The 12255-nt window shown below is 37.3% G+C and overlaps 2 protein-coding genes and 1 non-coding gene across 4 annotated transcripts; 1 reads left to right on the top strand and 2 right to left on the bottom strand.

Moving 5' to 3' along the window:
- Window positions 1-298: 298 nt before the first annotated feature.
- On the bottom strand, window positions 299-1137 carry LOC108985982 (photosystem I reaction center subunit V, chloroplastic). Its single transcript, XM_018958479.2, has one exon. It carries the CDS (start codon window positions 1060-1062, stop codon window positions 571-573), a length of 492 nt encoding a protein of 163 aa, XP_018814024.1. The 5' UTR covers window positions 1063-1137; the 3' UTR covers window positions 299-570.
- Window positions 1138-1343: 206 nt separating this feature from the next.
- TRNAW-CCA lies at window positions 1344-1415 on the top strand. Its single transcript has one exon. It is a non-coding gene; the product is annotated as a tRNA-Trp (tRNA).
- Window positions 1416-1925: 510 nt separating this feature from the next.
- On the bottom strand, window positions 1926-9621 carry LOC108985970 (uncharacterized WD repeat-containing protein C2A9.03-like). Of its 2 annotated transcripts, none has more exons than XM_018958461.2 (10): window positions 9344-9621; window positions 5778-5945; window positions 5396-5563; window positions 5184-5270; window positions 4700-4834; window positions 4454-4564; window positions 4013-4104; window positions 3824-3929; window positions 2886-2972; window positions 1926-2786 (listed from the first exon to the last, which is right to left on the bottom strand). In XM_018958461.2, exons 2-10 carry the CDS (start codon window positions 5916-5918, stop codon window positions 2373-2375), a joined length of 1341 nt encoding a protein of 446 aa, XP_018814006.1. In that variant the 5' UTR covers window positions 5919-5945; window positions 9344-9621; the 3' UTR covers window positions 1926-2372. The 2 variants fall into 2 exon arrangements, with proteins under 2 accessions (XP_018814006.1, XP_035543304.1); XM_035687411.1 differs by having other exon boundaries at window positions 5778-5940.
- Between the last annotated feature and the right edge of the window lie 2634 nt (window positions 9622-12255).

The following is a 12255-nucleotide window of genomic DNA, read 5'->3' as shown; positions in this document are numbered from 1 at the left end:
AATGAGATTTGTAATTATAAAATATGTAAATATTGTGTAATTTTTTAGAAAAAGTGAATAAATATAGATTTATATAAAAAAATTAATTTTTTAATAATAAATCCAAAATAATTACGTAACTTTTATACACGTAGGTGACATTTCGCTTAATTAAGAGACTCTCTTTGCGTCAAAGAGAAAAGTACTAGGGAATGAATTATGTATACGTGTTCACGGAATTAATTGATAATTGATTAATTTATACACTATTCATCACATAGATCGAACCGAAAGCCGGCCAGAAGCCAAGATCAGGGCATTCAAGGACCAAAGCGAGGAGAGAATTTGATATAAGAACGAAGGAACAGTACACCAATTAATCCATCCATCCAAAGCCAACATTAATAAAGGACCCATCAATACAAGGAAAGCACAACCCGCTCCTCCCAATTAACTTTCCTGATCCATGCAATCAAACGACGTAAAGACGAAAATGAAACCAAAAACAGAAATAAAATATATAAATTTCAAAGATAGATCATAGATATATATGTAGGGAGAGAGAGAGAGTGAGTGATTTATTGAAATCACTCAAAAGAACTTGGGATCATAGCCGTTGCTGGAGGTGGCCAAGATATAGTAAGCAACGATGTGGCCAATGGAACCCCAAGCGAGGACGTCCACGATGTTGAAGCCAACGGGGTCATTAGATTTGAGGAGGCTAACGTATTCCTTAGCCCGAGTGTCGCCAGCCTCGAAGTGGGTCAGTCCATTCTGCTCAGGCACCTGCTTGGCCACGTTCTCCCTCTGAAAATTGAAGAAGACGAACCTCCCCAGGAATAGAGAGAGACCAGTGCTGAGGCTTATCACCAGTGATGGGTTCAGCTCTGCCTTCACAACGGCCCCAGTACTACTAGTACTTGTTTTGGGTGTGGTGGTGAACTTGGTTCTGGGCGCCAACTTGGTGAGGGGCCTGAGGCCTTGGAAGGATATGTTGGATGGAGAGAGGTGGGTCTGGTACTGGTGCCTTTGGATGGTGGGTGAGAAGCTTGGAGTGGAGAACAAGGAGGAGGACGCTGCCATTTTTCTTTCTTTTTTTGTTTCGAGAGGAATAGAATATGGATTAGTGAAACAATGTTGTTGGAGGACAGTGGTAAGAGTACTTCTAAGATCATTTATTCCATGCAAGAGATTGTGAGGACGGGAATCATGGAAAGATGATTTTTGAAGATGAGTTGGCTTTCGTTGATTGGTCGCTTCTGGATTAGGGATTTTTGGGTTTCAGTCGTTCTGCCTTTGAAGTAGCGTAAAAGATTTGTCGAATATAATATAATAATTAAACTACAACACTCTATACAAAAATTGGATCCGTGGCGCAATGGTAGCGCGTCTGACTCCAGATCAGAAGGTTGCGTGTTCGATTCACGTCGGGTTCAATTCTCTCTCTATTTTTTTTTTAAGACACTGGGCCCGGGGTTTAGCGAACTTCTGATCTACAAAAGAAAATGAGATGAAACGAATCTTTTCACTGCTAAACTTCCCCTTCCCCTTCCCCTTCCCCTTCCCCTTCCTCTTCCTCGCAATCTTCGAAACCCTACCGTAAATCTTTGAAATTCTTTTTTTCAACACAGAAATTTTATCCTTTGTTGGCGCAAATATGGACTTTTACTCCTAAGATTAGCTACAAAATGCACAAAAGACCACATTTCCGAGACTGTCAACTTAATGATTCTCCATCCGCAGCTGTGGGCCACAGATTATAATCTCGGATGGCTGAGTTAAAGACTGTTTTTGGAATGGCTTTCATAGTCCGGACTCCGTAGGTGACCAAGTCTTCCCGAGGATTTTCCATCAAAGTTGCCATTAAAAATATAAAAGTTATGAACAATTTCTAAATTCCATTGCCTACAAAACAGCTACGAATGTCATATGTGACTCTGACGGGGGAAACAAACAAGTATGACTTCGAATTCACGTTGGGCACAAGAAACAGCAACATTGACATGACAGAACACACCCGTGATGATCATTGGTAAATGGTAAGTTCCACAAGACAGCCTCCCAGAAGTGTTGGGAAAAAAAAAAAAAACATCCACGATACAAGAAGGATAGCAACCAGCCATCCACCCCCAAGACATACTGATTCTTTCTTTTCCCTTGTTGGCACAAGCATTGCCTTCTCTAGCCTTCTGTTATCTGTACATCCCCTCCCTTTGACACACTTTTGTGACCAATCCAGTCACAAGAAAATATTAAAAACAAAAACTAGCTACAATTACACAACTTATCAAATGTACAACTACACCCTATCCAACTACATGATATGGTACTAGTAGTTTCAATTGACGCAACTAATCAGCAACACCAACACACTTTCAGGTTTCTTGTCCAACTCAAATTAGAGAATCGAGGTATGAGAAATTTCGGCATCGGCCATACTCAAGGAGGCTACCATAAGTACGATCCCACACTCCGATAAAAAGAGACTCTGTGTCCGGACTGAATGATATGCCAGAGACCTCACCAAAGAAATCAATCTCCTGCTCCTTCTCGTACCCACTTTTCACATCATACACATGCACAAAGTCAGCAGGCTCGGCTATTGCCATATACCGACCATCAGAAGTATAGCGGATTGAACGAATGGCTCCAAGGTTTCCTTTCATAATAGCGACTGACTTGGATAGATTTCGGACATCCCAAACCCGGCAGGTTTTGTCCTGGTTTCCAGTAGCAAAAGTGACACCATTTGGGTGCCACGCTGAAGCAAATGAGAAATCCAAGTGACCACATAATGGCATTACTTCCTGCAAGAATAAGAGATTCAAATTAAACATCTTTCCCTATTAAAGCATCAGAGAGATAATCACAAATTTAACCGACAAAGAATTGAAAAGAACAAGTACCTTTCCAGTTTGGGAGTCCACCATCATCCCGTCTGGGTTGTCTCCCACAATTATAAGAAGTTTACCATCAGGACTCAGAGAAGTATGCTGCAAATAGCAGAGAAAGCATATTATAGCAATCTGGTGCATGCACTTGTTATTCAGTGATTAGAACTAACAATCTTTCAATTTAGCCATAATCCAGCCAACATCATGGTGACTGAGTCTCACACATTAACCACTAATATTGATGAACAGGAAAGAAAAATAGATATAGATGCATCCTAAACCACAACTGTCCCCCAACCGCAGCCCACAGAGTCAATCATCATAGGAACATAGCCAAATAAATTACCAAGGGATTATATGTAACAAATAAATATATGAAATGGGCCTGCACAACAAAATAATGTTATATGACTCCATCAACTGACTCTTGGCAACATCTTCCCATTATCATACCACACCCCAGTTGGCAAGGCAGCCATCCAATATTGATGAATGGATCATTGGCCAAATACCTGTCTCTTTGATGCCCTATCATGTAGAAGGTAGTAATTTGTGCAGCTAAAGGCTTCCATTACAGACCACATCAATCAACCCATTAATTCAACAAACCATGGCAAGCATATTAAAACTTCTTTTGAAAAAGTACATACTTTTATTAGTAGTATAAATTTCAATCTATGACTTGAATGAAACACAACATAGTTTCAATACATGGCTCCTTTCTGCAGGCAAGCTTCAATCATCCGCATAGTTTGAGATGGAATTATGACTATAAAAACTGTCATCATCATGCATGTCAGATCTCATAACGTGAAGCACAAAACAACTTGGTAATGGTGTATCTATGCACATAAAACCAAGAATGAACAGTGCCCGACTATTAATCTCAAACAACCAGAAGATACAATCTAAAAGACTCAACTCATCAAAAAGAGATCTAAAAGACTCACATTCACTGGCCAAGGAAAACGAAAGTGTTTAGAAAGCTGAAATTTCTCCATATCAAAGTCTCTAACTCCACAGTCATTATTTGAAGCAGTGAAGTGAATTGCACCGCTGAGAATTAAATGAGAAAAGCTCAATTAGTTTCGTTTTAGAAAGTTCATGGTTCCACCGCCAATTCAAGGGCAAAAAAGTACCTGGAACTGGCATAGATCTCAACTGCATTGGTAATGGCATTATCATCATAAGTTGTTCTGGAACAAAAACTAACTCCAGGCCGATCTAGATGCTGCAGACAGAAATAAGTATTTGAAAAGAAAGTTTTAGCCCTGAGTTGTATGACTTGTTCACAATGAAACTTAACAAATCTTACAAGGGTTGTAGTGACTGGATGACAGCGATTATCAAACGTCTAACAAGAAGCTTGGCAAATTCTCAAATCTTTGATTTTTTTTTTTTTATATAGGTAAATCTTTGAAGTTTTCTTCATCTCGTATAGATATTATACCAAAGAGCTTGATTGCTAATAAGACACTCTACTTGGGTGAACATGTAACTGCAGCACCAATGCTTCTTCAGTCTGCAATATCTCTAAATACCTTGTAAGGAAATGCTTATGGAAAGAGGATGCAACTTACCTTGCAAATAAGTTCTCCTTGGAACCCTCCAGCAACAAGCAACTTATCTTTTACAGCAAGAGTACTCACTTGAGTCTGACTAAATCCCTCCAACAGGCTTCCAGGATGCTTCTGTACAGGAAAATAGATCAATTGATTTCATGAAAGAGCATGATTAAAGATCTAACTAAAAACATTTAGTGCATCAAGGATATTAAAAGTCCAACGCTGTTTATCAAAACAGACCATCTTGCGCAAAACACCCACCTCGGATGGTGCAACATGCCCTGAGACATTGAGAACTTCAGAATTACTGCAAGTTAAGGAAGACCAATGGGTAACAGAAAAATGAGACATAAGGTACACATCATGCTTTGAGGTAGCCCAAACCAAGTTCCTCAACTGCATCACCAATCAGCAAAAACGTGGGTTAGCCAATAATACCCATAACTATAAGTCCTCTAATGCAGGAAACCGTGCCCAAGTGTCTGCCTTTGTGGTATCTATGTCAACAAATCCATTCAACCACCCTATTTTAAAAATTATATGTGCAGAGTTGTTACTCAAAGGGCTTCGATTAGATTGATTCATTTGAACCAATTACACCAATAAAAGGATCACCAAAGTGAAGCAGAACAGTCTTACGAAGAAATGTTGATTTCACAGAGTTCACTGACTATAAAGAACGGGAAAGAAAATCAAAAAATTCAGGAGGGAAAACAAATAGCTTATTACAATAATTCCACCTAACCTGAAAATGAAGAATGGTTGATTTCACAGATCTTGAATTCCTTCTGAACTCGTAATATGAACCCCCTTTCTTGGTAACTTTGCATTCCTGTTTGAAATGAATTTTAGAAAATAAAGGAAAAGAAGGTAATTGTATCAATTTACTTAAATTTAACTTATCAACTTCAACTAATAGGTATGAAAATGGAAAAGGCCAAAAATAATAAAATTCACCTTCCCTGATCCCTCTCCAGAATGAGGGATGTTTTCATAGTTCTTGTACTGTTCAAGCCTAGTTTGCCGGTATTTCTCCCTAGTGATGCTAAGTCTATCCCAAGGGATCCCCTGGATGTCTTTTCCACTTCTTGCTTGTGCCGCAGTGGTATCAACCACTTTACTATTCTGCAACAGAACCAAAAAGTTATTCATACTCAGGCCTTATTAAAGGCTTTATCAAACATCTAAAATCTACTTTTCTCAAACAAAAAAAAAAACTGTATTCTACAAAAATAGACATGATATTCCACGGTAGCATCAAGTAAAATGAAAGTTTTTTTCTCATTTCTAAGCTATGCACAGACGTGAAATTCCAAAGCATATCTCCACAAACACAAACCGTGAGGTCATATTCATCGACATCGGACTCTGAGCCACCCATTTCTCCACCGCGAAACTCATCATCCATCTCATCATCTACATCTTCCATTTCATACTCATCCGCCATGTATTCAGTATCATCCCCTTGGTACTCAGACATTTTGGGTCCAGCAGTTCCCCGCCTATTCTGACACAAATTCAAGCCAAGTTGTAAAGCATTAGAAAAGATAACGTCATCCTTCACAGCAAAAGTGTGACAATAGATGGTCAAATCTAATTACAAGGCTACACCACTAAACACTTAAACGGTTTTACGTATCACATTATTCAACAAATATCTAAATATTTACTAAAATAGTCATAACACCATTGCCTATGATCATTGCAGGATTACATGGATTATCACTGGTGCTTAAGTCAGCCTATCCATGAAATTGTGTTACCTAATTTTTGTATTGTAAACCTTATTCAGATTAGACCATCACAGCATACATTCATGTAAAGTCAATTACTTCAATCAACCAATCACTCGTGTCAATGCTGATAAAGATAGAAAATATATTTATAATGTTCTCCGCTAATAAAGATGGGTGCATATATATAAGATAGTAATAATATGACCTTGATTCCTATTACAGGAAGTTTGTTAGGGTTAGCAAACGGCAGCATCCTACAAAGTACTTGAAATTCGTTCCGTTCCCTTAATAATAAATCATTAAAAACATATGATAGTATCATAATTTATTATGGGGGTAATTTGGTCATTTCATTGTGATTGCCGAAGAGCTCGAGGATCATGCTTCATAGGATGCTTGCAATCTCATTGTGTAAAAGAAGATGATCCACTATTTCCTCACTTTTCTTGCGCACACAACATCGATTAACCACTATGATGCCACGTCTCCTCACGGTCTAGTGTGAGGATTTTCCCTAGTGCATTGTCCAATGAAGATAGCCACTCTTGGAGGAGCCCCATTTCTTCAAATGAGCTTGCATGGGGAAGGAGCCTTGACATGATTACAAAGTGCATTGTAGTATGACTTCACCTCGAAAACACATCTCCTGGATGGAATCCAAACCATTTTATCTTTCCCATCTAGTCCCCCTACAAGAGTATAATCTGTCAAAGAAAGATGAAAAGAGATCCATATCCTAATCATTGCCTCCCTGGTGAAAACTCATGCCGAGATGATAGTGATCCACAAGATAAGCTCCCTTCATGCTAGCAACTCTAAACAACACTAGTAATGCACTTCTAAAAGATTGCTCGCCACACCACACATTGTGCCAAAAGCATATCTTTGATCCATCACCCAATAGGATCTCACAGTGAGGGGTGATAGAATAGCAAGTAGGGTCAATTCTGCAAGCAAAGGAAAAGACCCTCCCGGTGAGATCTTTAGCGCAGCAGCCAACTGTCCATCTAGTAACGTAGCGTACTGGCATTCAAGCAAGCGCAAGCATGAGGCAGGGCCGCAAGGAACCCAGAGCCTGTGAGTGAAGTACTAACCCCAAAACAAAAGTCAAAAACAGCAGAAGAGCCTGGCCCCAGAAAACCAAAAACACAGAGCAAGCAAAGCTCTTTCCTGTTCTAATAAAACATGCGGTTAGCAACAAAAAAATAGCCAAGCAAGCAAGTCATGTCCCTATGGTCAAGAAGATCCCCTTATGTTTATTCCTTCAAATGACCTCAACTTTTGCTTCAAACGGCTCTAGAGAGCTTTGAATTAGACCAAACAGTGCTTTATGAGATTTTGTGTCAAGACCGACACAAATCACCTTTCTATTATGGAGTTTGACAATGCAGCACAACAACAAAATCGAAATGCATCAGCATAACCAAGACTACATTGAAGGACTGCGATCACAAGCGTCTATCGAAGGGTATTGTATATTCTTAGGCTGATGACCTAGTTACTTAAAAAAAAAAGTAATACAAGGCAATGGCTCATGTTAATAGTTAATTGATGTAGTCACAACAATTTCTCCAAGAAAGTTGGTTATCAACTACAACTCCTATCCACTGTTTGTGATAACCAAGCTGCTGTTCATATTAATATAAATCATATTTTCACTAAAGAACCAAGTTTATTAAGTGGATTGTCATTTCACTCGAGATAAGATACTCGCTGGAGATATATATCTATATATATAACTTATCAAAAAATATATCTATATATATACCATTCGTAAAGTATGGAGACTAGTTTATTGAAATATTTACAAAGTTTGTGTTGTAATCAATTAGACTTTATTTGTTCCAAGCTGGGTTTATGTGATACATATGGTCCAGATTGAGAGTAAGTGTTAGAAGTTTGTTAAGGTTAAAACCAAGCTGCTGTTCATATTAATATAAATCATATTTTCATTAAAGAACCAAGTTTATTAAGTGGATTGTCATTTCACTCGAGATAAGATACTCACTGGAGATATATATCTATATATATAACTTATCAAAAAATATATCTATATATATACCATTCGTAAAGTATGGAGACTAGTTTATTGAAATATTTACAAAGTTTGTGTTGTAATCAATTAGACTTTATTTGTTCCAAGCTGGGTTTATGTGATACATATGGTCCAGATTGAGAGTAAGTGTTAGAAGTTTGTTAAGGTTAAAAGAACATGTTAGTAATAGAATTTGTTACAGGGGTAGTTTATTCATTTTATTGCATTTCTAACTTTTTTTACTCATGAAAATATTATATTGATACGGGTTTGAGAGAGGCATGCAAGTTTATAGCCTCCTCCCTTTTTTCCCACGCAATTCTCACAACAACTGCAATGTAAGTCAACATGATTGGCAACATGGCATATAAAATCTACTTTACAAGGGATGTAATCGTGCAAACCATGGTTAAACAGAAACCTTGAAAGAGTAGAAACAATTGTTACGGAACATTTGGATAATACAAAAGACCATGATCTAAGCACACAAGCCATTCTTTTCTGTCCCCCACCCCAAAAAATACCTGTTTTGAATAGGCATGCTATCCATAACATATACAAGGATATCCCAATCAACTCTCATGCTATAGCCAATCCAATTATCATATCTTAATCGTTCAGCGTATATACAAATTGGCTCCTCTCTCGTAGAAAATATATCTAAAAAAACAAAAACCCTGATTTTCTTTTTTCAATTTAGCAACAGGGCATAATGGCCTTTTACCTTCAACAAAATAGCCAACACAAGCCCCTCTTGCATACGTCCCGTGTACTTGGGCTATGCCTAATTTCTATCGTCAATAAAATTATTATTTTCAGATCAAAAACATATAAACAACACAAGCGCCCCCCCCAAAATTAATTAGGGAAGAGATAAAGAAAAAAAATACAATCAAGCAAGAGAAAACGAGTAAAAATCAAAGTCAATAACTTGACAGATAAGAGAACACAAAACCTCGATCAAAAACGTTGCACAGGAAAAGTACCAATTTTTATCAACTGCTTCAAAGAAATCTAAACACGCACACCCAAAGAAGCAGAGATCGAACAAACAAAACCCTAGGATCGTAAACAGGTCCTGCATATATTAGATTTCTAAGCAGAAGGAAAAAAATATGTAGTAATTAAATTCACCTTTTTTTATCAGCGATTTAGGATTGAACGGAACTGTTTCGATCTGGAAATCCCAAAATCAGGAAATCATACGCATCGTCGCCGATATTAATTATATATATACACGATAACAAATAGAAGCCTAGTTTTATTTAGAACTCAAAGTCGAAAATGAAAACGAATTTCCTTTTGGGTTACTGGATCGTGAGGAGTCGAGGGGGGAGGGGAAGGGATTGGGTATATTTTTCGGTTTTAGATTTATCCACTGGTTTTGGTAACGTGGAAGGGAAGGAAAAGGACGGTCTGGTTTTTTAATTTTTAATTTTTATGGCCGATACTCAGACGACCCTTTAAACATCCAAGTTTGTTTAAGATTAAGGCTTCGTTTGGTTAGTTAAATACTCTCAACTCATCTCAACTAATCATTACAATTTTTTCAAATTCTAATACAAAATATAATAAACAATTCAACTTTTTCAAATCTCAAAATAATAATAATATTAAAAAATAATATTCTAACAATATTTTATCATCTCAACCCAACTCAACTCAACTCACTTCAACATCCAAACATAACCTAAGTTTAGTTATTAAATGGGGTGAGATGAGATAAGAGATTTTATTAGAAGTTAAATAAAATATTATTATAATATAATTTTTATTTTAAAATTTAAAAAAATTAAATTATTTATTATATTTTATGTAAATTAAAAAAATATAATAATTAAATAAGATAAGATGAGATAATTTAATTTTATATAAATAAATCAGCTCTAAATTATTAAAATTGACTGATTATATATTTAAATTATAAAAAAGTTAATAATTTACATGTTCTTGTTGATTTTCTATGGTTTTCAGAAGAATGTGATAATTTTAATAATCTAAAATATATAATATATAATCTCAATAATTTAAAGATGCAACCACTTAATTACGATCTTCACTTCATAATCACTGTCATGTAATAATTATTATCATTACTCTCTCGAGTAACTCGACTCGTTTGTGTGTGTAGAAAGGTCTAAAAGATGGGAAGGAACTCTTTTCCTATCCTACGAGCTCAATCAAACAATAGAATGAACGTATTTGAGAGCCGAGTATATGATCATAATCAAGATCTAAATTTATTTTGGTTAAAAAAGGTTAGTATTTTAGACGTGTTTCATACGTATCGTGAGGTCTCCTTGGACAAATGGAGGGTGGATCACTAGCCCTACAAGCATACAAATATTAAAAATAGCCCAGGAGTGGTCAAGGGACCCTCCAATGCTTAAGTTAGTTTCCTTTTTAGGAAATGTTTTCTTTACCCTCAAATTTTGTGAGTTTGAATATACATTGAGTTGACTTTTATACAAAGTTCAAGGTGTCGTTGGCTTCTATTTACTAGGAGCTGTCTCATCGTGCCCCATGCTTTGACCACGTGAATTAGTTAAGGGGTGTGGTACCCTAAAGGAATGATTAATGCGGCATTGAGCTCTGACTTACGTCTTGACACCCTCTTAGCCAGGACTGAGGAGTTTCATCTCTCTCTCTCTCTTCGTAGAGTGAACCATGGTTGCTCTTTTGACATGCATCCCCATAGCTACTGTTTCACGACCATCATATCAGTTGCTTCTCAACCTACTACAGCAGCGCCCACCTTTCTTTCCTCAGAGTATGAGTCATGATTGCCTCTCATGCATGCTACCTAGCAGCCGTTTTCTAGGGACTTAAGGCATTTGTGTCTACTCGGCCTATCCTGTGGCACTCACCTTCCCTTTCCCAGTGGATGGTAGCTATAGCTTCTCCTACACGCCTTCTAGTAGCCACGTGCTAATGATGATCTAAGGCAGCTAACAGGTCGGTGCACGTCACCCCTGACCACTTCTGTCAGTGTCTCATTACTCTTGGGTAGGACCGAACGGGCTTCTTACTTGTGGGACAGTCCTCTCACAAGCCGTTATCTTTGCTTTGCCAGAGCGATGGGCCTCATATGGCCCATGGGGCTTTGGGCTCTTGGGGCGGGCCTTCTTACCCTCTCCAGTTAGAGTGGCTGCTAATCTTGTACCAACGTCTTTGATCAAGAATCTGCATGCATGGACTTCTTCCTCCCCCTCGCCCCCTTTAATTTCCAATGGAATCATAATCAGTCCTCCCCCAATATGGTTTGTGGGGGAAGAAGCTTTATCAATAATGTAAGCCACCTATCTCACTATAATATATATATATATATATATATATATATAAGTTATTTGCTTTGTGTCCCCTTATTCCGTCATAGCATAGCATATGTCAACTCAAATATTATGTGTTAAGGAATACTCTATTCCTAGTAGGTGCCGCTACCATCTCTTTCGGTATATGTACTTTTTTTACCTTCAGGTTAATACAGTTAAACAAGCAACTTTCTTGGTCCCTGGTGTATGGCCATAAAGAAGCATTTCCGACATTTATACAATTCTAGACTCAAACTCCCTTGTATATATGGTGATACCATTTGTGCTAATCCAGTTGACCACTAATTCTATATGGTTTTAGAATTCAGATAGCAATATTTGTTCTTGATACTTAATTATAAGCAGCATCAACATGATAAATTCATTTATTGTAACTTTATCTATGCAAATTGAAATTTTATTAGAGATAAAGTTCAAAATGATCATGATCCTAACGACACACCACAGGCCAAGGGAACAAGTGTGCCGAGTCAAACCTGAGGATATCTGTTACTGATATTTCTGGCCAACAAATTTGTTAATGTTGTGATATTATTTTTATTTATAAATAGCATATGTACAGGAGGAGATTATGGATAGTTTGTATATAAATATTATACGATATGTACACTTGATCTTATCTTGAATGAAAACTTCTTATCCATGCAATCTATCTTCTAGTGAATCTTTACATGGTATCACCTGCTAGTAAGACTCACGTCTAACCAATCCTCT

Source organism: Juglans regia, chromosome 2, assembly GCF_001411555.2.
Source record: "Juglans regia cultivar Chandler chromosome 2, Walnut 2.0, whole genome shotgun sequence".
NCBI lineage: Eukaryota > Viridiplantae > Streptophyta > Magnoliopsida > Fagales > Juglandaceae > Juglans > Juglans regia.
The sequence above is the reverse complement of the archived record's forward strand: the minus strand, read 5'-3'. Positions and strand labels throughout refer to the sequence as shown.

Coding starts and splice junctions, on each gene's coding strand:
- LOC108985982 (XM_018958479.2), bottom strand. CDS start 1,062: ATGGCAGCGTCCTCCTCCTTGTTCTCCACTCCAAGCTTCTCACCCACC.
- LOC108985970 (XM_018958461.2), bottom strand. CDS start 5,918: ATGTCTGAGTACCAAGGGGATGATACTGAATACATGGCGGATGAGTAT. Junction 4,835..5,183: donor CAACCATTCTTCATTTTCAG/GTTAGGTGGAAT, acceptor TTGGTGATGCAG/TTGAGGAACTTGGTTTGGGC. Junction 4,105..4,453: donor AAGGAGAACTTATTTGCAAG/GTAAGTTGCATC, acceptor TTCTGTCTGCAG/CATCTAGATCGGCCTGGAGT.